This window comes from Phlebotomus papatasi, chromosome 1, assembly GCF_024763615.1.
Source record: "Phlebotomus papatasi isolate M1 chromosome 1, Ppap_2.1, whole genome shotgun sequence".
NCBI classification, from domain to species: Eukaryota; Metazoa; Arthropoda; class Insecta; order Diptera; family Psychodidae; genus Phlebotomus; species Phlebotomus papatasi.
This window is the reverse complement of record NC_077222.1, coordinates 99,137,785-99,163,784: the sequence shown is the minus strand read 5'-3', so window position 1 is coordinate 99,163,784 and position 26,000 is coordinate 99,137,785. Positions and strand designations below refer to the sequence as shown.

Here is a 26,000-nt window from a genome sequence, read left to right as displayed (position 1 = left end):
CGAGTATCGTATTCAGAGGGTTTGTCATTGTTCATTTCGATGTGCAATTGCGCAAAGAATGCGAAGTGATTCAACATGTGTAATCATCAAATTATTCTATATTAGAACAGGATTTGCACTTAATTGATGTTTGACTTTTGTTCAAATTTTTTTTATTTTTTTTCTCCCAAAGAACTCTTTAAAAGTTTATAATAAGCAAATTGGTCTATTTATGCGTAATATTTAAATAATTAATGAAAATAAGATTACGATGTAACCGTAAAAAAAATAAATTTGAAAAATGCACTGATATGTAAGAGATTATTGCGTAAAATTGGAGAAACAACGGAGAGTATGGGGCAGTTTCATGCATTTTCATTTTTTTAAGACTCTTTCGCAAAATAAACATGAACTTTATTTAAATTAAACTTTTCAAAATGCTTGAACTTTGGCTTTTAAAGTGCATGAAACTCTTTAATTCTCACTTTAATTGAAATCCAATTTTAATATAAATAAAAAAAGGATTTTTTAATAAAAGGTGATTTTTAACAAATTTATTTTCGAAGAAAAGTCCTATTTCATGATAATTTTAATCCTGCGGTCTCTTCTGCCGTAAAGAAGAATTATAGAAATCCTGGGATCCATTAAAAAATCTTTAATAGAAACTTAAATAAGAGTAGTCTCATAAAAGGAATGACAAAGTATCTGAAACTTTTCGAAATACTCGAACCCGTGACTTACTCGCTGTACCTCAAAAATACTTTCACATTATTTACTGTTTACTAGATCTCAATCGATTTGAACCGATTCATATATCACCCGAAAGATCCCCAAAAATAGTTTTTATGATAAAGACCTCTGTTACATATTGGGAGCAATTTTCGTAACAAAAATGCTTTTTAAGAAGTTCGTCTGCACCACTATAAGTGGAAACGTCAAAATTCTGTAAAAATGAAATTTTTGATGAAAATTGCTATCAATGTGTACAGGTCTTAATAGTGTAGACACCATTATTTTTCAATTAAAGACTCAAATTGACTTTTAATCTTTTATTTTATTTCCGTTCTCTTAGGCGTTCAGTTCAAGTCTGTCTGTTCCATTTTCTAGTCCGTCTTTACTAAAATTTATTATCGGTTTATAACCGGTTCACAAAAACCGTTGCCCAAAATGGACGTCTTCTTTATTAGGTTTTGATTTTGGGAGAAAAATCAGGTAAGGAGGAAGGGCTTGCTGCTACACTGCACTTGAATTCAGCGGACTGATACCACTGATACAGAATGTATCAGTCCATTTTGAATCTTTTTAATAATAAAACGAAAATTTAAATTTGTAATCCGTGAAGGGAAAATGGACAACTGGTATTTTGATCGATATCCTGTCCAATAAAATACCTAAAAAATTAATAACCAATAAATAACGGAAACGGACTACAACACAATACACAATCCTAAACTAAAATCCACTCCTATGAGTGAATATAACCAGATTACCATAAATTTTATACATTTATCTTGTTTCTCTTTTACAAGTTTCGCAATTAATTTTAACGGTCCAGCCAGATTGTTCTCTAGACACAGCGCTAATATGTCTCTAACGTAGAGGTTAGGGGCGGTGGCAGCCATAATCCCGAAAGCCAAAATCTCGAATTTTTAAAATCCTGGAAGGGATGAAATTATATGGAGGAAAATGTTTAAAATAATTTTCCAAGACACAGAAGATTTCCCTTTGCCTCCAGCAAGCGCGAGTGAAATCGCGGGAGTAGCTATGACACTTTTAAGAATTCGAGATTTTGGCTTTCGGGTTTTTGGCGTTCGGGATTTTGGCTTTCGGGATTTTGGCGTTCGGGATTTTGGCTTTCGGGATTTTGGCTTTCGGGATTTTGACCGGGACCCGGTTAGGGGATATTGCGCTGCACGAGTCAACAAGTTCCTCTCTACGAACCTCAAAATGAATAAACTTGAAAAGTTCAATTTAGTTTAAGAATTGGTTTTTGGAGCTAAATAAATCGTAGTGAGATTCAGTTCGGATTACAAACGAATTATCAAAGATACCCCAATTCAAAGCTGCCCCACTTCCCCTTATAATAATAAGCTTTTATTAATTTGTTTAAAAAATCATTTTCTAGTAGGGTAAGTTTGAATAAATATCCTTGAATTTCTGTTTTTTTCGCCCAGCAATCCGTTTTTTTTTAATTTGTTTATTTATTTATTTATTTATTTAAAGAGAATTAACACAAATTAAAAATAAATTTATTCGCCGTTTAATGTATTGAAAAAATAAAAAAAAAACAATGAATTTCTTTTCAATTTGTTTAAATTTATTTGTGTACATATAATAAACATTATTTAATTTAAATGTATTTAATTTTAAATCTTATTGAAATGTAAGGGGAATAGATTAGCATTAGTCAGTGGTAGAATTAGACAGTAAGATGTTACAATTTTCCTTAAAAGGGATATTGAGCAAATAAATATTTATACAAAGTAAACATCGCTCTCCCTATTCATTGAAATATTTCGTTTGTTGCATCGTACACTGTCGTATCTGCATTTCTTTTGTATCAGCATTTCAGGCATAAGGCGACGTATGTGTTGTAGCTTGCACGAAATGCTACACCAAATAGGGTTGACATGTGTCGAATAGGCCGTACGCTCTACAAATTTGGTTAAATCTTTCAGGACCGCAGCATATGGTGGAAGCCAATTTTACGATTTTTTTTTAACTAGAGCACTCGTTTAGTTAACGAGAGGTCTCCAGTTCGATTCTGGGTGGAGGCAGGAATTTTTCCTATCTCCACTGAGAAAAAACTGGATGATTTTAGTGTCATTTGCTCTGATTGGCGATTTCTCTGTACATAAATACAATTAACATTGAACTAAAGTTCGTAAAATTCTCACGATTTTTTTAAATCAAAAATACCCTAACTCGAGAATTAATCAAAGTCCTAGAAAAATATATCTTAGATTTCGATAGCTTTAAAGCTGGTAACCATTTAAAAGAATTATTTTTTTTATTGGTTCTAAATTCAGGAAAATTGTTTTTCCTAGAATATCCATATTAGCCTTTGGATACTCAAGAGTCCCAAAAAATGAACGAAACAAAAAAGGAATTTTTCTGAGTTTCCAGAAAAGCACGTTATTTTGGGTTAATTTATTTGAAATGAGAGCCCCTTTTTTCGATCGTATAATGCCTTTTATATCAAAACAGTTGATTAGGCACCTCCTCGCCCACACTCCTTGGGTATTCAACATGGTATTTAAGTTGGCCAAAATAGGTACTCACCTGGCGATAGGTGTCCTCTATTGTGGGTATATAGGAGTCACGAAAGCTCCCCGTTATGAACCGGATGACCTGTAGATGAAAAAAGGGGTAGTTTGAGATATCTATTTTCACTCTCAAACTCGTCTATTTTTGTCCTTCCGACAGAAAGACAATCTGTTGAAGCACGATGGGGTAGGGGGTGACTCACCAGAGAGGACTTTCCCACGCCACCAGCCCCAAATACCACCACACGGTAATCGTTGCTTTGCTCCGGCATCGCCCCAAGTTTAAGCGCCTTGGCTGCAATTTTGACGTCTTTTTTGTAACCCGTTTAACAAGAAAAAAGATGTATCTCCAGGAATGTTCCCGGACTCCCAAATGATGGGCTCTATTGCTCCCCAAAAAAAGTCACCCACTGATCGCCTCCACGGCAAATTCGCCTTTTACATATGCAGCCCCCAATGCGAGGACGAAACGCAAATGAAACACAATCACTTTTTCACTCTTATCATTTTCCTTATAACAATTTAAATTTGCAAAAATAACAAACACGGGAGCTTCGATGTTCGTTGGACGATGAGATATTGCACGGTAATTCGATTCTTTTTGCAGTTTTCGGATTCAAGAAGGGAAAATAACTAAAATGCGAGAGAGTGAAAATTTGGAAAATTTTGACAGATTTTCCGAGAACGATATTTATCCTACTCACATGCACGGGAAAATTCTTATCATGTTATCTCACTTGCGCCAATCAAAGTGAAATGGAAAATAGACGACAACGGTTGGCGCGTTGCAATTTTGGGGTGCGGGCCGACCTGCGTATTTGGATTTCTTCGGTTTGTCGGAAAAATCAACATTTTGGGGATGATTAGGATCAGTCTGAAATGATTGGAAAAATAGAAAAATATTTAAAACAATTTTAAATGTTAGTCATGGATGTCTAGGTTGATTTTTAAAAATATCGATTGAAGACTTGATTCAAGATCAATTTTATTCTGTTTGTTTTTTCTAAACTTTCTTGTTATTGCAAAAATTTTATAATAAAGTCATTATAAAATCGCTTTGATTGATAATTATCTTTGCAAATTACGTATTCACAGTTTTCTTACGTAAATAAAATTCTTTGTTTTTCTTTTTTATTTTTTTTTAGTCTAAAAGCCAGAAATTAATACACGTGCAATATATCACATTATCACCAAAAAATCTTTAGAATACTACAATATTATTTATTGCACGTCTTTATTCAAATAAGAAACAGATCGCACCAATCAAAATTTGTTCATTGTTCTTCAGTATACAAATTAATTAAATTAATCTCTGAAATTGTCTGGAAAGGTTAATTTAGCCTTATTGCTGGAAATGTAGTTAAAAGTTTAATCAAAATTGTGGTTTTAATTACATTGTGCCGTCTCTTATGGCCTCTACACACTAGACAAATTTATGTCCATATTGAAGAGTTTTTCCTACACAAGCGTACGGAATTTGCTTCAATATGGACATAAATTTCTCTAGTGTGTAGAGGCCATTAGTCTCTTAGCAAATATTCAAGTCAATAATAAGACATAAAATAAATATTCATTAGTACTCCAAACAAAAATCAAATTGTATTCATTAGCTTTGTTAACACACTTAACAATCTTTAATTGTGATATGTCTATCGGGTAACTCTAAAACTTTTACAGTATACAGTAGACAGAAAAACCAAGAATCTGTTTGATGTCCAACGATTTTTTGTTTATTTATATTCATATATCAAACTTACACATTCCTGAGGAATATCTTTCGATCTTCCGCTTCCCTGCTTAGTCAACCTTCGTTATCCGGATGATTGGGAGACAATATGACATATGCCTGCTTCGTAATCCTGATGGATTTTTTGAATTTGTTCAACGTCTCGAAAATATAATACAAGTTTTTTTCTGGAATTGGAATAAAAGTTTTAAAGAAGTTTAAAAAGACATAATTAGAGATTTCTATGCTATTATACTTCACTTATTAAACAAAAAACATCACAGGATAATTCATTTTCATTGCTGAACACACATGCATACATGACCTCAAAATTATTTTAAATGTAACCGTCGATAACTCGTCCGGATTATGGCGATCTGGATTAGGGAGCGGGCACTGTATTTTGCTTAAAATAACTTGAATATTATTTAAATATTATTAAAAAAGTAGAAATAGCGAAATATTTGATAAAATTAATATTCATATTAACTAATATACATATTAAGTGATCTATTTTTAATAATATTGTTGTGAATGGGACTTTTATCCTCAGGACTGAGGGCCATCCTCTCGAACGGCATCCACTTTCTTATCGGGCGCGCAGTCGTCTTTTTTGGGAGCCAGGTCGGCAGAACTTTTCTTTCATCAGAGATGGGATTCCTATCTGCAGAACAATAGTTAGCGAGACAGCCATAAAGGCATCTTTTGGGTACAACTTTTGTCAAAAATTGCTTTTTTGAAGGAAATTGTCTGCACTGCTGCAGGTGAAAATGTCAAAAATCTGTCAAAAATCTGTCAAAAATGCAATTTGTGACGAAAATTGCTCCCAATTAGGAGCTGTAGCATTAGGATGGGACGTCTTACAAGCGCGTAGAAAGATGTATAAATGGTCCTATTCCATACTATGCGAAGTCGACTTTCTCAGTGACTAAAAAGGCGGGAAATTTTATTTAGACAATGTTATTACATTTCTTTGTTTTGCAACTCCAAATGTGTGATTTGTCTCTGAAATTTTGTCCGCAATGTCTGTCCACTACTTTAAATGAGGATTTACTAAACATTAAAAATATATACATAACATAAATAACAATAATTTTTTTCATCTCCTTGAACTTCTTATAAAGTCCTTGACTTCCGATTAGATTAAAAATTTAAATTTTCTAGTAATCTTTAAGGGTAATAATTGAAATAATTCCTTAAGAAAAAAGTCAAGGATATCAAGAAGCATGCCATAATTTGTTGGAAAATTGCGATTTTTTTTTAGGAAATTACTTTCATGCTTCGCACTTTTATTATTTTTTCAGTCTAAAATAAATAAATAAATAAAAATAAATAAATTGAATAAATTTTTCCACCGGTCGACATAAGGAACCCAGGGTGGTCGAGCCGAGAGGCGGTCGACTCGAGCTCGAGGATACTTTATCTTAGGGGAGGGTGGGGCAGTTTCACCTCTAAATTGCAAAATGGATTTTGAGACCATTTTGCAAAAAGATGATAAACAGAAGTAAAACTTTGTATATTCTGTGAATTACACTTGGGTTTGGGTTTAATAAAAATAATAATAATAATCCTTTAATTTCATTGGTCTATTGTGGAGAAGATGATTTTACTTGAATGGTAGAATGCGTCAAAGTCCCCCGTTGTGGGGCAATTTCAAGATAAATATGAGGCAATTTTTGAGAAAGTAAAACGTGTTTATAGGAAACTTGAGATACCAGAATTGATTAAAATTACTATTTTGAAGTCTTCTAAGACTCTAAAACCTAAAAATATAATCGAACAAAAACTTTATAACAGAATTTGAACACTAATTTATCATACAGAGAAAATAATATATCGCCAAAGATTTCCAAGCCTATTTCTCATTAATTGAGCAACTTTCTTTGAATTTTTAAACGAAAGAAATGTCTTTTGTAGTGCTAAGCCAATTCTGTACATTTTTGGATCATTATATCTCTTTAGAACATGTCCTTTTTAGTATAACAATTTTATAATATTATTTTAAAGTCTTGAATTTTTATAATACAAAAAAAATTATAATATCGTGCTGAAAACATTCTGAAAAGATATTATAACAATTAAATTTATCATTTTCATACTTAAGAAACACTGAAACATTATTTTTTTTTAATTTTTTTTAATGAAATTTTAGGAAATACTGGAAATACTATTTTTCATAATTTCGAACTTTATCGACAAAAACAGCTACAAAACGTTTTCAATGTTAATTTTAAGTTAATTTTGATTAAAAAAGTAAATTGTTAGATACTGGAAACTTCTCCGTGTGCTAGCATGAAACTGCCCCTCGCGAAGTTTCGGAACTTAAATCAAAATTGTCAGAACCGTCTTAGATTTCATTCAATGCTAAATGCCTTATAATAAACATAAAACCACTAGTAATTTAATACAATTATGTTACTTCGATAGATAAGTGCAATAGTTCAGAAATTGTTGAAAATAAAACATTACAAAATGTTTCATTTTGATGCAGTTTTATAAAACCAATTACAGAATTCAAACGGGAAACATCACGAAATTAATTATTTTTATGAACATGGGTCTCAGTTATCTCTTCAATAACATAAAGGTTTTATCCCATTCCTTTCAAAAGTATAAGAAGAATATGCAAAAATTGAAACTGCCCCGTCGTTAACTGCCCCACTCTCCCCTACATTTTCTTTGTAAATAAAAAAAATAATCATTTAAATTTATTTGTCAATTAATTCAATTTATTAATTATTTAGTTTTGTCAATAAACTTTATTTTATTTTTTTATTTCATCAGCCAAAACTCTCAATTTTCATACGCACATAGTAAAAATTATACGACTATCTCTTTCCTGCAAAAAAAGCTTCTCCGGCTCCTCCCTTTAAACTTCCCCTTCAGCTTCCGGGAAAGCTGTTTTTTTTTTAAATAAAAACATTTATTCCATATTGTACAGTTTTTTGAGCATTTTTTAGTTGATATATTGGAAAGAAAAACTCTTAGAGATATCTTTAAAATAAAGTCCAAAAAATACCGGCAAATACAATAAAATTATTTTTTATGAATGAAATTTGTCATCACCCCTCTCTGAAGTTTTTATCAATGGTTTGTATTTTTCTACGCGTAATAAAATGCTTCAACTGAAGTTTGCCTACGAGAGCTTTACAAATCTTTTGAGTTTTAGTGACGTGTAAGAAAATTCCAGTCGGTGTCCTCAGTAATCTTCGATTTTCTGCATTTTTTCGCGTGAAAATCCCCGTGGAAAGTGTGAAAAAGTGTTGAAAAGATTGAAATGAGTTCGTTCAAACGTGATAAGAAAGAGGAGGAGGATGGTATGTGGATAATTGATGGTGTTTTTGCTGATTGAAATTGTGCCTGCGTGTTCGGTGAAGCGACTTGAGGAATGTTTTCCTGTCGTTTCAGGTGGTGGAAATCCCTTCCAGAATCTCGAGAAGACTGCGGTTCTCCAGGAGACGAGATCCTTCAATGAGACACCCGTGAATGCCCGGAAATGTACGCATATTCTCACCAAGATCCTCTATCTCATCAATCAGGTTAGTTTTCCGGGGATTTGGTGGTCCGGGAATTCCGGGAAGGGTAAGAGATGGGTTAATGTGGGTTGTATGTTTGGTAGGGAGAGCAATTGGCTGCTAGGGAAGCAACAGATTGCTTCTTTGCCACCACCAAGCTCTTCCAGTCCAAGGATGTCATCTTGCGTCGGATGGTTTATTTGGGAATAAAGGAACTGAGTTCCACGGCTGATGATGTGATCATCGTGACCAGTTCCCTCACCAAGGACATGACAGGTAAGGAGGATCTGTATCGAGCTGCTGCCATCAGGGCTCTGTGTAGCATCACGGATGCAACGATGCTCCAGGCTGTGGAGCGCTACATGAAGCAGTGCATTGTGGACAGGAATGCTGCTGTATCCTGTGCAGCCCTGGTCAGTTCGCTCCATCTGACCTCGACGGCTGGAGATGTGGTGAAAAGGTGGGCCAATGAGGCTCAGGAAGCCCTGAACAGTGACAATATCATGGTTCAGTACCATGCTCTTGGGTTGCTCTATCACATCCGGAAGTCCGATCGATTGGCCGTGTCGAAGTTGGTGAATAAATTGACAAGGCAGAGCCTCAAGAGTCCTTATGCCGTGTGCATGGTGATCCGGATTGCGTCTAAGCTGATCGAGGAGGAAGATCAGAGCACTGGAGGACTTCAGGATTCGCCTCTGTTTGAATTTATTGAATCATGCCTGCGACACAAGAGCGAGATGGTCATCTACGAGGCTGCCCATGCTATTGTCAATCTCAAACGGACAGGTCCCAGGGAGCTGGCGCCGGCTGTCAGTATCCTGCAGCTCTTCTGTGGCTCCCCAAAGGCCACGCTGAGATTCGCAGCTGTCCGGACGATGAACAAAGTCGCCATGCAGCATCCGGCAGCAGTGACAGCGTGCAATCTCGACCTCGAGGGCCTCATAACCGATTCCAATCGCTCAGTCGCCACCCTGGCCATCACAACGCTCCTCAAGACCGGAGCTGAGAGTTCCGTGGAGCGACTGATGAAGCAGATAGCCACCTTTGTCGCTGAGATTTCCGATGAATTCAAAGTGGTTGTCGTCCAAGCTATCCGAGCCCTCTGCTCCAAATTCCCACGGAAGCATCCGGTTCTCATGAACTTCCTCAGTGGGATGCTCCGGGAGGAAGGTGGCCTGGAGTACAAGACATCCATCGTGGACACAATCATCACGATCATCGAAGAGAATCCCGATGCCAAGGAAGCCGGGCTCTCCCATCTCTGTGAATTCATCGAGGATTGCGAACACACTTCCCTGGCCGTGAGGATCCTCCATTTGCTGGGCAAGGAAGGACCCTTCTCCAAGGCCCCTTCACGCTACATTCGCTTCGTCTACAATCGCGTCATCCTGGAGAATGCAACTGTCCGGGCAGCTGCAGTCTCGGCCATGGCTCAGTTCGGTGCTGCCTGTCCGGACCTCTTACAGAACATTCTAGTGCTCCTCAATCGCTGCCAAATGGACACGGATGACGAGGTGCGCGATCGTGCAACTTACTATCTGACAATCCTAAAAGCCTCCGACATGAACCTGTCAAAATCCTACGTTTCTCACGACATGCAACTGTCCCTGCCACTGCTCGAGAAAGCCCTCAAGGAGCACCTCAATGGCTCCCTCACTGACCGCTTCGACCTCAGTATCGTGCCCAATACGGCTCCTGTCCAGGAAGAGACCCACAACGATGCCATGATCGTCACAAACAGTAAGTTAAAATCCTTAAAAACCTCTTCAAAAGCCCCATTGCCTTAAGGCCTCTACACATTGAGAGTAATTTTTGTCAAAACTTGCTTTTTTGAAGAAAACTGCATGCAATGCTACAGGTGGAAACGTCAAAATTCTGTCAAAAATGCAATTTTTGACGAAAATTGCTCTCAATGTGTAGAGGCCTTTAAGGTGTCTACACATTGGAGCTGATTTCATCAAGAATTATTTCAAAAATTTTTGAAAGAAAAATTCATATTTTTGAAGGAATTTTTGAAGAAAAATGCCTCCACACTGGGTTTTTTATTTTCCATCAAAAATTTTTGACAGCTTGCAATCATTTCCAAGTCTCTTGCTCTTCTGACTGTTTTTCACGAAAATTTGTTATTTTCTGCTGGAAAAAGTGAAAAAAGCGTTTGGTGAAGTTCCTTGGGATAGTATTTAGTGAAAATCTTCTAAATATGCAATTTCTGGAGGAAAATCACAGGAAATGTTCCTTCAAAGGCTGGGTTGGATTTCACCAGGAACGACATCTCCAGAAATACACTATTCCCTTGCATATTTAGAAGATTTTCTTCAGAAATTTACTAAATACTATCCCAAGGAACTTCACCAAACGTTTTTCTTCCTTTTTCCAGCAGAAAATAACAAATTTTCGTGAAAAACAATCTTGAATCGTGATGGTTTCCTTCAAGAATTCTGTCAAGAATGACTTTGATGAATTTTATTCCAATGTGTAGCGGGTAATTTCTTTAAAAAATTCTTGATGGAAATTACCTTCAATTGGATATGATTTTTGAAGAAATTTGTCTACACATTAGACAAATTTTCTTCAAAAATCCATATTTTTGTCAAAAATTCTCACCAATGTGTAGACAATTTTCTTGAAAAACACTTCTTGAAGCTCATTTAATGTGTAGACACCCTTACGGCGTTATCACACTTGCACATTAAATTTTTAATGTGATTCACATTAATTGTCACTTGTGAGCGTGTGAGCTTTGAGTCACTTAATATTTGAGGTTTTTCTATTTATTGATAAATAAGTGGACTTGGCCTGCAAAAATAAGTTTAAATTTACCTAAAGCACAAATATTTTTCACATTAAAAAATTAATGAGAAAATCGCATTAATTTTTCGCATTAATGCTATAAATCAATTTATATCAAATTTTGCGGGCCAAGTCTACCTTTTTATCAACAAATAGATCAAATTTTGAATATAAAATGATTCAAACACACAAATTACACATTTGGACTCTCACCAGCGACAATTAATGTGAATCATATTCAAATTTTAATGTACAAGTGTGATAATACAGTTACAGAGCAGCCATATTAGATTTCCTGAGAATTTCTGCTTCAAAAAATTATAGGCCACGCCCCCTTCACAAACCATAACCAAAATTTCGAATTATCCTATTAAAAAAATTATATTGAGCAGGTAATTGCGCGATCTAGCATCTTTTTCCGGTCTTTAATGAACAACAACCCTTTTTTTTTTACAAAAATGAAGAATTATAAACATAAACAAAAAATTTATTTTATGGAACTATAGAGGCCAAGTACATCATTCAAAAAACTTGATTCTTTTATTTTGCTTCCAAAAATCTTGAACAGAGATAATAAAGTTCCTGAGTAAAATTTGCCTGAATATTATTTTAGGCCACGCCCCTTTAAAAATTATGGCAGGATTACACAATTTTCAATCTCCCTTTAAGATACTGTAACAGGAGTACAGAAAGGCCTAGAGTATATTAATTTTCAAAGGGAATTTTATGATATAAGGTGTATTGTGGAAAGGGAGACACTTAAGAAAAAGTTAAATTTCAAATGCATTTTAAAGCCGAATAAATATTTATTAATTTCATTTATTTAGTATCATGAGATTCCTTGTCAAATATTGTAACAGAATCTTAACAGTTTTTATTAGAATTTGCAACCAATTAATTAGAATATTCAATCAAATTAGAAAACAACACATTTTGAAAAGGTGGACAAAATTTTGGAATGCGGGACAAAAAGTTTTGGAAAGATGGACATAGTGATATTAATGACAAAATATTATACGAAATATATAAAATCAAATGTTGAGGGTTCTGACAACTACCGTGTCAAGGTTATAAATATTACGCATGCAATACATTTTTTAAATTCTTGCAAGTCACTCTTTGATTGTTTAATAACGACTTTTGCATTTTTAACTTCTAAAATAATCATAAAATTAGGTTTAATAATCTTTTTATCGAAAATTGAAATATTTAATTGATTTATTATCAAGTTTTTAAGGAGATGTCTCACATTCCACACTGCTTTGTCCAACTTTCCAAACTGTCTCGCTTTAGACAAATCACCCTAGTGGCATTTATTTTTATTTCATAAAAAGTAGACCACGCCCCTATTATCTTTTTTGAACAAAAATGAGCACTTTAATAAAGTAGAATTATCTTAGATAGATGATCAACTAATTTGATTTTGTAAAAATGAGGAGCCTCTTGCACTATTTAAAATCTAAATCCTTTTGCTTTATTTTTAAAATTCTTGCAGAGAGAAATTTTAAGCCACGCCCTTTAAAAAAAATATGATCGAATTTTATTTTTTTTTATAAGATAATTTAACAGAGTTCTTAGAGACCTAGATTATCTTAATTTTGGAAGGGGATTTCGTGATATATGTAGCATTTATCTTCATTTAATGAAAAATAAACAACGCCCATATTGTCTTATTTGAACAAAAAGTGAACAATTCAATCAAGTGCAAATATCGGATTGATTTTATTAAAGTGCAGTGCTTGATTTTCTGTTTTACTGCTCACACTCGGAGAGCAGTTATATAATCGACTTTTTCAACTTGTTACCGTCCTAGAACTTAATCGGTAAAATAAATCAACCTTCGGTGTTTGATGATCCCCTCCAAAACTATGTTCTTTGGTTATCTTTTCGAAAACGGCTCCTAGGATTTCTCTTGTTTTTAATATGTTTTGAAGGTGGTCCAGGCAAACACTTAGACTAAACATACAAAACTGTACCTATGACCTAAAAAACCGCCATCTTGATTTTTTGAATGAATCGGTAATGAATCAGTTATTATTCGTAAATGACAAATCTTTTTTAAATATTCACTTTTTCTGTCCATAAACTTGTTACCCATCTAGAGGCGAAACGGTAAGAGATACGAACCGTCGATCTTCGAAGGACCCCCCCCCTCTCATAAGTTGACCCAAGGAACATTATTGTGATTTTTATTTCCCCCACACTCTCCATTCCCTAAAAAAACATATTTTTTGTTTATTTCGAAAACGACTCCTACGAGTTCTTTTATTTTTGAATATTTTTTAGAGGTGGTCCAGGCGAACATTTCGTCCAAAGCTAAAAAAAATCGCCATCTTGAATTTTCGAAAATCAAAGTTTTAACTGGTCTTGAAATCAGTATAATGAATCGGTTAAATATCCGTAAATGACTTATCTTTCTTGTATTCATGTTTTTTGTTTGTCCGTATGTCCGTGGATTAATCTAAAATGATCATTTTTCTACCAATTTTTGATTTTGAAATGCTTTTGTGATTTATGAATCAATTTGATCTCTGTTAGACCAGTAAGCACCAAAAGATCATGCGAAATACTAATTCACGGAGAGCTCTATCTCGTGAGTTGAAGCATTCTGCAAAGCTGGGACGCTTTGCTATCTCTTTTTAAAAAGTAAAGTTTTTTTTGACATGTCCAAAAAATTGTTTGAAAAAAATATTTTTTGAGAAAAAGAGTCTAAAATATTTAAAATGAAAAAAATTGTTAAAAAGTCTAGTAATGAAAATTTGAGTTCTCGAAAGTTTTTCTCTGAGTTATTAGGCAAAAAATTGCGTGTAAGGCTGTCTACACACTATGGGCATTTTTTAAAAAAATTCTTTAAAAAATAACCCTAAAAAGGTTTTTAAAAAGTATCGGCTCTACACTAGTGAAAATTTTTGTAAAAAAATGGATTTTTTACAGAAATTTGCCTAGTATGTAAGCAATTTTGTAAAAAAAACCGACCCATTTTTATTTTTTAAAAATTTTTTTAAAGAATTTTTTTAAAAAATGCTCATATGTGTAGACAGCTTAAGAGAAAAGATAGAGGAAAGCGTGCTACCTTCGGACAACTCAAACTTCGGACAATCCATTTTTTTTCAGTATGTTATAAATGAATTTACATAATTTATATAACATTATATTTTAATAGCTAGTCCAATGCCTTTAATTTTCAGAAAAGAGCTAATGGGTGAAATCCATAAGGAATATAAAAAAAAATGATTTGTCCGAAGCTTCAGTTATCCGAAAGTAGTGCGCTTCCCTCTACACTTTTCAATGAAAAAAACAGTTAATAAACAAAACGAAAAATTGTACAAAAGCGCAAAATTGTACAATAACCTTACAATCGAGTAATTTTTTGTTCAAATTGGTACAGACGGTTCATATACAGTTTCTGATTAATTAGGCCCTTCGAAAATCATTAGAAGGGACAAGTCAAGGGCATTTCCTTAACCAGGGGCGTAGTTTATTTTGTCATAGTCGAATATTCTCTGCAAAATAATGGATAAAAAAAACAATTTTTGGTGCTTTTAGTTAAAAATTATTACTTTGGTTTTATTTCAGGTGTCCCTAAGGCTCCCAAAATCACCCGAGAGGAAGCCAATGCCGAAAAATTGTCGCAGATTCCGGGGATTCAACGCCTGGGTCCCCTTCACAAGTCCTCATTTCCCGTTCAGCTCACGGAAAGCGAGACGGAGTATACGGTTTCCTGCATAAAGCATTGCTTCGCTCACCACATGGTCTTTCAGGTGAGTTCACACTCTTCATTGTCTTTTAAGAGGTGTCAGAGTTCATTGGGTAATTAACCAATTTCCTGCGGTAATTAATTTTCTTGAGAATCTCTTAAGCTGATTGGTTTGCTCCGTTAACTCCCTCGCTCAACCCATTTTAATTACACCTGAATTTGTTCAATGCCACCATCTGGTTGTTTTATGAATTATTTAGATAATGAGGTTGAAATGAGTTTGTGTTGAAAACAATAAAAGATAAAATAAAAAATTGCTTTTAGATTACCAATCGGAAAAATATTTTTCGTAAATAAATTAGCAGATTGATAAAAACTAAAAAAAAAATCATGAATCCTCTTGAGTTAAACCAAAAACCCCAAAAACGCTAAGTTTCTAAACAACTTCTTTATTTTTCCTAAGTTTCCTAATTTCTAATTCCAGTTTTATTTCCATATTGATCAAATTTCATTTGTACAATTTCAATTTTATTATATACAATTACAATTTTATAATTTTTTTGTCAAATTTTGTTTAAAAATCTTAACAATTTTTTTTAATTTTTATATTTTTTTTTTCAATTTATGTAAAATCTATCTCCTTTTCTTTTTTTTACTATACTAAAAATTTTTAATTATTTTTACGGAATTATTTGCTAGAATTAGTAAAAATAATAATCTTTTTATCCATCTGCAATAATGATTTCATTATCATAATGATTTTATTACCATGGGGGATTTCAATATCAATATGTCGTGTAACAGCACTCTACTAAGAAGCTGCTTGATACCCTGGAGTCTCGCCCGCTGTTCCACCTGCCTGATCGGAAAATTTGCCATTTTGAATTATTGAAGGTTAAATCACTTTGGAGGGCTAATTTTTCAACCGATTTGGTTAAATTTGGATTTTTTGGCCAGGTATTGAAATTTAGAACCCGCTTGCATCGGTTTTCATCGGTAATGAATCGGTTTAGTATCGATTTGTTTTGATTTTTAAATGCTCTTGTGATTTATGAATAAATTTGATCTGTAATAGACCAGTAAGCACCAAAGATCATGCGAAAAACTAATTCACGGGAGCTCTATCTCTTGAGTTCGAGCATTCCGCAAAGCTGGGACGCTTTGCCACTTCTTTTTTGCACATACGTAATATTCCCTCAATCCAGCTCAAGATGTCGTCTGCAAGATATCTTATATTATAAAATGTTGTAGTTCTGTAATTTTTTAGGCTAAACTTCTTTAAATTGTCTTATTTTAAAAATCTATCACAAAAACAATGGGATTCTTTTCCGTTTAAGTAATACAAGAAGTATAATTCGTATTAAGCATTGTTCATATCCAATCAACTACTTAATCGATAAAATATTTTAGTTCTAACACGTTGCCTGTTTAAACTAAATTATTTTATAAAATTGAATTTTCAATTTTAATCTATTCTTTCTAGAGTTAGAATTAAGGAGAAATTATGTAAAAATAAAATTTAAGGGTTCAAACACCCTTAAGCTGGCTATACATTTGACAAAATTTATTGCAATATTTCTTTTCAATATCCAATATTGACAAGGATTGCCTCCACATTGCAAAGATTTATTGATATAAAAGTTTCAATATTGAAGAAAATTGCCCAGTGTGTAGGCAATTATTGCAATATTTGTTTTAATATGGAGCATTTTTTTTCAATAACACTGTGCAACGATGATTTTGTCGCCGGGTTCTCATGCTACTTTTTCTATTGCTAGGGTCAAATGATTTACGAAAATACTTATCATTTTGATTTCATTTGGATTTTGCGACTGGTATTTACGAAAAACGGTTTTTTCCGTTTTTTGATACTTGGGTGCCTATATCTCCGAATCTACTGAACCGATTTATTTCTCACTAAGGAATAATTTGTTCTCCTTTAGATGCCCGATAAATCCTCTGAACAGATGAAGTTCGTACAACCGACACCAGGGGCGCTGTAGTCCCATAAATGTCAGAAAACATGTAAAAATCGAAATTTGTAGCAACTTTGATCAAGAATATCTCGAAAACTAAAACTGTTCTTAACAATCTTATTTATGGGTTTGATAGAGAATTTTATTAGCTACATTTTTGTTCATATACAACTTTTTGCTCAGATTATTTTTTAGCCTCGAAATAGAGGTTCAAACGAAAAATGAGCACCCAGCCAACTAGAGAAAACCCTCATTATTTCACACATTTTGACTTTTTCTTTTCAAGTTGAGGTAAATCCAGGATATTTTCATACTTTTTCTAAATTGCATAAGTTTAATAAATATATACATATTTTTTCTTTTACATCGGAAAATTTCTTAGCCCAAGATACACAGTCTCAAAGATGGCGTGACGCGCTTCATATTTCACTTGTGATTTTTGACAAAAATTTTAAAGTGCTCTATTTCGGGAAGAGGCCAAGATATTTTTTGCTATTTTTTTTTTAAATCTGACATGTAATTTTATTCTCTTTAAAGGCGTCTCCAAACTTTCCCCTATCATTGTAGGAAGCAACGTCAAAATAAAAAAAAAGGCAATTTGTTTATGAAAATTGATTCTAGTGTATAGACACCATAAATCGACATACTTTTGATTTTTTTTAAATTAAAAAGTATATTATTAACATAAAAAACTACATTCCCTCAAAGAAAGAGGGTCCACTTTTTTGTTGAACTACTTAATTTTTTTTTTTTTGGAAATTCCCCAAAAACAATTGAGTAGTTAAACTCAAAAATGGACTTCTTTTCAGGGAGTATAGCACCACAATAGTATTTACCAAAAAGGAAAAATATTGAAACTTTTGGATTTGGTATTTAAAAAAAAGAGTCCAAAAAATTTTTTTTTTGTCAAAAACAAAACTTTAACATATATTTGGCACATATACTCTATTTTGAAAGATGTTTTAGACTTTTATTGCGAAATATATAAATAAAAAGTCCAGTACGACTCTGATAGTATTAATTCCTAAAAATTTCAAACACAGTGAAAAATATGTAAAAATATGTAAAATTTCAAATTTAATGTCAAACTTTCTAAACTACTTTTGTCGAGTAACAATCTGAGTCAATTTTGAATGAGTGAAATAGTAACTTCAACAAGAAAAATAACTTAGAATATTGCAGACATGACATGTGTTGACTCTATTGGAGTCGTACTGTATTTTTTTTTCGAAAAGTAAAGTGATCAAAGTCTAAAACATTTTTAAAAAAAATAGCGTATATGTACTAAAAATGTGAAAAACTTTTGTTTTTACCAAAAAAAAAATTTGAACTTTTTTTTTCTTTTAAATACCAAATCCAAAAGTTTCAATATTTTTCCTTTTGGTAAATACTATTGTGGTGCTATACTCCCTGAAAAGAAGTCTATCCATTTTTGAGTTTAACTACTCAATTGTTTTGAGGGAATTTCCAAAAAAAAAAAAATTAAGTAGTTTCAACAAAAAAAGTGGACCCCTCTTTCTTTGAGGGAATGTAGTTTTTTTATGCTTAATAATATACTTTTTAATTTAAAAAAAATCAAAAGTATGTCGATTTATGGTGTCTATACACTAGAATCAATTTTTCATAAACAAATTGCCTTTTTTTTAATTTTGACGTTGCTTCCTACAATGATAGGGGAAAGTTTGGAGACGCCTTTAAAGAGAATAAAATTACATGTCAGATTTAAAAAAAAAATAGCAAAAAATATCTTGGCCTCTTCCCGAAATAGAGCACTTTAAAATGTTTGTCAAAAATCACAAGTGAAATATGAAGCGCGTCACGCCATCTTTGAGACTGTGTATCTTGGGCTAAGAAATTTTCCGATGTAAAAGAAAAAATATGTATATATTTATTAAACTTATGCAATTTAGAAAAAGTATGAAAATATCCTGGATTTACCTCAACTTGAAAAGAAAAAGTCAAAATGTGTGAAATAATGAGGGTTTTCTCTAGTTGGCTGGGTGCTCATTTTTCGTTTGAACCTCTATTTCGAGGCTAAAAAATAATCTGAGCAAAAAGTTGTATATGAACAAAAATGTAGCTAATAAAATTCTCTATCAAACCCATAAATAAGATTGTTAAGAACAGTTTTAGTTTTCGAGATATTCTTGATCAAAGTTGCTACAAATTTCGATTTTTACATGTTTTCTGACATTTATGGGACTACAGCGCCCCTGGTGTCGGTTGTACGAACTTCATCTGTTCAGAGGATTTATCGGGCATCTAAAGGAGAACAAATTATTCCTTAGTGAGAAATAAATCGGTTCAGTAGATTCGGAGATATAGGCACCCAAGTATCAAAAAACGGAAAAAACCGTTTTTCGTAAATACCAGTCGCTAAATCCAAATGAAATCAAAATGATAAGTATTTTCGTAAATCATTTGACCCTAGCAATAGAAAAAGTAGCATGAGAACCCGGCGACAAAAAAAAAGTTTGAAATTGTTGCACAGTGTTATCGAGTTTCAAATCAATTCTGTATTTTTGTAATATTTTATTTTTATCAATAATTACAATAATAATTGTAAAAAATATAAGAATACTTGCGCACTTGTAACACAAAAGAATTACTCGATATGGGAAAGCCCGCCTTTTTTATGTTCTTTTTCTATGGTCTTGATGGATTTAAGCCATGACTCTTTTCTGGAAATTTGAGGCGTTGGACTAGTTATTTAAAGGGACAGATAATCCTAACCGGCTTATGTAGGTGAGATTCTTAACGTGAGCTAACTCGGAGTGCATGCAAATTCGATTTGATGCTGAAGTAGGGAGACGCCATTCAGTTATCTTGAATCAAATTCGTGAAATTATACAAGTTTTGTATTTGAACCAAAATTTCAAGGATTTGGATGAACTGACAGAAAAGTGTTATATGGGTGAAATGTAGACCAGAATGTTCTCTATAATTTTGCCGTAGAACTTGAACTCATCGATTACTCAGAAGCCAAGATAAGCGAGGTTTTTTGTTTCTTAACTCGTTTTTTCATCCAGAGTGCCCCCAAGTAGTCATTTATTGAACTTCAACTAAATCAAAGAATTGTTGTATTTTGCGGGACTTTCCATTTAAACCCCTATTTTAAGTGTCTCGGTGGAGTAGAGGCAGTCAAATTGGCATCTGAGTGATTTCAAAGCGTTATTATTAGAAAAATCAATTTTTTCACACTTAAACGGAAAAATCGGAGTGATAGCGTAGTCTGAGCGGAAAATGATGTATGGACGAAATGTAGAGACAAATGTGCTCTACAATTATGTTGAAGTAATCATCAAAATCGGTTCAGCGACAGTCGAGATAATTGAGGTTATGTGATATTGAAATTGGTTTTTCGACTGTGGCGCCCCTGGTGTTGGTCCCACGAAGTTCAAATATTCTAGAAAGTTGTAGCATTTGGTGAGATCTTTCGTTTAAGCCCTCATTCATCAAAATCGGTCACATAGAACCGGAGATATGATTTTTTGAATTTCGTGAACTTTGACCCCTCATATCTCCGGTTCTATTGAAACCACAGCGCACATACGCACCATTTTGGAAACGTCCTAGACTGGACTACAACATACTAAAATTTCATTAACTTGCACAATGCCGTTTTTGAGAAAAGTGATTTTGAATTTCGATGAATTTTGACGCTATCGCAGCGCCACCTGTGGTGACTTTTTGAACTTCCATCTGAAAGTGCTCATCGAGACGAAACCAAAAAGGTAAAATTTAGGTCGCTATGTTAATTAGAACCGGAGATAGAGGCCGGTCAATATTCGAACTTTGACCCCTTATAGCTCGGGTCAAGGGTTATGGATCGACTTAAGGTTTTTTTTTGTTTGATAGGTATAATCAACGGCTACAACATACTAAAATTTCAGCCCGATTGCATAAGGAATTTTTGAGTTATTTAACTTTTAAGATTTAAAAATTTTCTTTTTAATAATAGCGCCCCTAGCGGTAGTTTTACGAACTTGCGATGTTAGAAGGGGAAGTGGCATTTCACAAGAGCTTTCCAAAAAGCCCCCATTTTTTAAATTCTGATAATTAGAACCGGAGTTATGTCCATTTTAAGAATTTTTTTTGGACCCTTATAGCTCGGGTCAGGGGGGTCGGGGGACCTTAAGTTTGGTATTGATGGAAAGCCCTAAGGCCCATCTATAACATTCTAAAATTTGAGCCCGATCGATGCCATAGGGGCGGAGCCATTAAGAAAACAAAAAAAGGGGGGTATTCAAAATGGCGGAAGGAGGGGTGGGGGGTGGGGGGTCAATACACCAAGTTGCAATTTTCATACGATATATAACCTTTGCCGAAAACCGCAAGTCGATATCTCTTTTAGTTTAGGAGCTATTAAGCTCCAAAGAGCGGCCGGACGGACGGACGGACGGACGGACGGACGGACGGACGGACGGACGGGAACGGTTTTTAGCCATCCATATATTCGTGATCAGGAAGTGTCAAAACACATTCTGGCAAAGTTTGGGGCCAATCGGAGGACATGAGATTTTGTTAGGATTATAGTAGGTGAGATTGTTAAGAATCTCACCTAATATAATATTATATTATAATGGGCGAAATTCATTCAAAACATTTTGAAAAAAAAATGACTTGTTTGAAGCATGAGCCGTCCAAAGATGAGCCGTCCCCCACTTAAATTAAAATTATTGAAGATTTTTTAACAATAAATTATAATGGTAAGTGTAGCATCTTTGAATTATTGGGGGACCTTTTCCTTTTATTTAAAAATTAATTGGGGCTTATCATAGTGTAATTTAGCTTCACGATCAGTTAGTCGAGATAAATTTTATCATGGCATGGCCCAGTTTAATTTAAAAACAGGAAAAATAACCCTATTTCAAAGGTACTCTAATTCAAAGGTGCCCCACTTCCCCCTGAAATTAATTAGAAAAAATCGAGACTATTCCCTGAAGGTAATTCATGTAGAATAAATTTCAAATATTTAAATTAGGAATTATATGTTAAATCTTTTAAATATCCTGGATCCCACAATGATTTGTTTTCTTCTTATTTGAGGCTAACAATATGATATGATGGTGTTACATATGACACCGCTTAAGGATTCCTGTATTCTTTACCTTTTACCATCATGTAAATGTATCAACGTGAATTCTCATTATCCTTTCAAATTACTCGTAGGCGGATAAAACGGATATTTCATTGCCATTTTCGTGGATTTCACAAATACTTCTATTAAATAAAATGTATTCTGTGGAGATTACTAATGAGCAATTTACTATACGTCGCATCGTGAAGGAATTGCAGAAATTGTCAGACGAAAAATCAATCAATAAATTTTAATTTGAAATGTGGAAAACAATTTCCGAACCAAAGATATTTATCAATCCTTCAAAATTATATTCTTTAGCGTTAATTATCATTTCAATAATTAATATAATTTTGCGACTGTGTGGAAATTCTGTTGCGAAACAATTTGATGATATGTCTTTTGGGTGGTATGGAGTTTGGGGGTTTGTTGAAGAGGGTGAGTTTATCACATTGTGAAGAGTCCATCTCACACTACACGTTCATTATTGCCGAACCACATCTGGGATGTACAATGTATAGATCCATATTTATATGCATAGCTCAAGTTATATGAAAAATTACTATATAGTCGGGTCTATACAAATTCAAGCAAACCACCTTCACCCACTCTAACCATACCACCCACCCCCCTCAAGCGGCGAATGTACTGTTTGGGAACAGTGAAAAAAAGAACATGAGAATGATTTTTTTTGGTGATGACGATAAATGTAATGTATATAGCAGTGGCCACGCCCAAAATTTTAGAAAATTTTATTTTATAATACATACACTTTTCATGATTATAAATATAACAAAAAATTTGTTCACTATACACCCCTCGACCCTCAAATGGGGAGATGAAGAGGATGTGTTCATGTTTGGAGGGTGTTCATGTGAATGGCCCTGCGCCTATGAGACGGGGGGTGGTATGAAAAAAAGGGATGCTGCTATAATATGTGTGTAGTGGTTTGATAGCGACATAGAGGCAAATGAGCCAAAGTGAGAAAAAGAGAGTGTAGGTAAATCTATTTTGGTGGTATACACTCTTTTTTTTTTGTCACAGCTCATACCACCCACCAAATCAACCCCGGACGCCCAATTTATAAAACACCACCCAACAGGCGGCACAGCAGCCTGACATAATTGCGCACACAACCCCACTTTACATACACATAATGCTTTATTTTATTATTGATTTTGATTTATTTTTTATTCTCTCCCCCCAACCCCATTTTTTCCTCGTTTTTTTTTTGCCGAATAACACGCTTGGATATGCGATTTGAAAGTCTTCTCTGACATCTCGTACCTCCTTCCACCAAAGAGATGTGAGCCTCTTTAGTTGCTCAACCGTACACTAAGGATGAATTCAAAATTGCCGCCATAAAGTTGTCGAGTCTTTGAATTTCAGTGGTTTGCACTAAAAGTTACTTTATTGACTGAAATAAGTTAATACTCTAGAGTCTAGAGTAGAACTATCTTACTTTGCAAAGTTTCACCTCAAACTTCAATGCAACAAGCTAAAAGATACACCCATTATAAATATTATAAGAGAGATAGAGCATTGAGCCGAATAGGCCTTTTCAATTTACGCTCACAAATGGACTGGCACAAATTTATTTCAAAGGTATATCTCCGGTGATTGCCAGTGAAAAGGTAGTCCTAAGATAAAAACACTTTTTTGGCTTTTCCCAGAGTTTATCTGGATCGAAAGCTCTGGGCAAAACCAAAAAAAAAGTTTTCACTTATAGTGTGCCTACCTATTCACTGGCTCTATCACAGTAGATATCCCTCTTTTCAACTTAGTCCATTCTACATTACAGGGGTTCAAATTGAGCCATTTTATTTTTAGAGATTTTAGATCAAAATTAATAAAATTTTGATCTAAAATCTATTGAAAGCAAGAGATTTAAAATAAAGAAAAACAAGATAAGGCAGATAAATAAGTAGAAAATGTTCCACCCAAAGCGTAGAGGAAGCTAGATCAGATACGCCATATAGAGCAGTTCAGTTCAACTACTGCCAACATGTCATTAAACATAAGTCTCTCAAAATAAAATCTATATTCATAGCGATGCTCGCTAAAATTCCGAAAGCCAAAATCCCAAAAAACAAAATCTCGAAAAACCCGAAAAGGGATTTGGAATTTTGCCGGGACCCATTATTGATACACTCACAGAGAAATCTGAAAAAGTTAAAATAACATTCCGGAAATATTAATTTTACCTTTAAAAAGGTGTAAAATTACATTAAAAAATGTTGCTATATTTTTACACCTAAAAAGTGTTAAAGTTATGAGGAAAAAACATTTCTTTCGAGATAGACGAAAATAGTCTTCTGCAATGTTGTAGAGCAGTAAATTTTCTTATAAGAATTAAAGAATTAAATATGCGTTTAGACAAGTTTTGCCCCAGTCTCTCCTACATATTGTCCACCAAAAACATTATTATATTATCGGAGGACAAGGATTACTACATTATCTATAAATAGGTTACATTAACAACATGGTTTAAATAGTTGATACAAAAGACATATCAAAGCGCCCCAACTTTGCGGAGTGTTCGAACTCATGAGATAGAACTCCATTGGTTCACCCTGATCGCATGATTTTTAGAATATTGCATTTTTGGATTTTTTATGACTTTCGAAGAAAAATAAATCATTACTTTACCAATTCATTATCTATTTGGATCGATACAGTGAGATTGGACATTTCAACACCTTTATAAGAAATCCAAATTTAAACAAAATTTTGAAAAATAATCCTTCCAGAGGGTTAAACTTTGACCATTGAAACTACAAAATAAAGATTTTTATGAACAGGCTATGTCGTCTTGTATGAACGAAATATTCGCCTCAAATACGAAAATAAACGAAATCGCTCAATTCGTTTATTCGAAATCGTTCAAAGAAAAAAAAACAAAAAAGTGGTTTTGTAGGGGTTGAGAGGGAAAAAAACATCTAGAGATAATGTTTTTTCATTAGAGGTCTATGAAGACAAAAAATTGATATCCTTTATCAATGAAGCACCGGATCGGTAACGAGTTAAAAAAAAATGAGCTTTTGTTAAGCAGCAACAGGGTCCGTCTTGAATGACAAGCGACAATAGATTATAACAGTCGGAGTTGCAAATATGTAGGGTAAGGGCTCATAATTTTGCCAGGTTTCTTATTTTGGACACTTTGCGGATAAAATTGGACACTATAAATAAATTGATCAAAATTATGAATTTTTATTTTAATATATGATGAATAATGAATTCTATATGAATATTTGTTCTTTTTGGAAGATTTTAACACTAAATACGTTAAATTTTGAATATGAGGAGTATTATGTCTACGAATGAGATGTTGTAAGAAAAGCCTTGAAAGACTCCAGGAAAAGCCAGGCAATGAGCGAATCCGCGAGTAATTGGATTACCTAAGTCAACTCACTTTAATGAATGATATGGAAAGTTTCCGGACTTTTTGTGACATTCCACGTTTCCCTTACATGAACAGGAAGAGGTCTTGGTAAGATTGGTTCATGAAATGAAGAACAATGGACATCCTATTGAAGCGGATTAGCTGTTCAAATTTACAGCCAGTCCAAATTAATAACCAACCTGTCCAAAATTCGAGTCAAATTCACTTCTACATATCAATTCATTTTAAAATCGTATTAAGACTAATTTTAGCAAAAACAAAGACAATAAACCCTTGCCAAGTTTCTAAACAACCCTTCTGAAAAAAGAGTAACAAAAAAAGTAAATTAGTATTGAAAAGGGACAGATAATCCTAACCGGCTTATGTAGGTGAGATTCTTAACGTGAGCTAACTCGGAGTGCATGCAAATTCGATTTGGAGCTGAAGTTGGGAGACGCCATTCAGTTATCTTGAATCAAATTCGTGAAATTGTACAAATTTTGCATTTAAACCAAAATATCAAGGATTTGGATGAACTGACAGAAAAGTGTTATATGGGTGAAATGTAGACCAGAATGTTCTCTATAAT

The 26,000-nt window shown here is 33.7% G+C and overlaps 2 protein-coding genes across 4 annotated transcripts in view; one reads left to right on the top strand and one right to left on the bottom strand.

Moving 5' to 3' along the window:
• LOC129810024 (GTP-binding protein Di-Ras2) overlaps window positions 1–3,952 on the bottom strand; it is a 216,397-nt gene extending 212,445 nt beyond the window's left edge. For both annotated transcript variants that reach the window (XR_008752696.1, XM_055860253.1), the window contains exons 1-2: window positions 3,449–3,952; window positions 3,262–3,330 (exon numbers count right to left, since the gene is read on the bottom strand). Coding sequence is in view for 1 of the 2 variants with exons in the window: in XM_055860253.1 (XP_055716228.1) it covers window positions 3,262–3,330; window positions 3,449–3,517 (138 nt within the window). In the remaining variant the exon portion in view is untranslated. The remainder of the gene's footprint in view (window positions 1–3,261; window positions 3,331–3,448) is intronic.
• Window positions 3,953–8,119: 4,167 nt separating this feature from the next.
• LOC129810017 (coatomer subunit gamma) overlaps window positions 8,120–26,000 on the top strand; it is a 50,114-nt gene continuing 32,233 nt past the window's right edge. For both annotated transcript variants that reach the window (XM_055860244.1, XM_055860243.1), the window contains exons 1-4: window positions 8,120–8,288; window positions 8,380–8,510; window positions 8,591–10,226; window positions 14,853–15,037. In XM_055860244.1, the coding sequence (XP_055716219.1) occupies window positions 8,249–8,288; window positions 8,380–8,510; window positions 8,591–10,226; window positions 14,853–15,037 (1,992 nt within the window). In that variant the 5' untranslated portion in view covers window positions 8,120–8,248. The remainder of the gene's footprint in view (window positions 8,289–8,379; window positions 8,511–8,590; window positions 10,227–14,852; window positions 15,038–26,000) is intronic.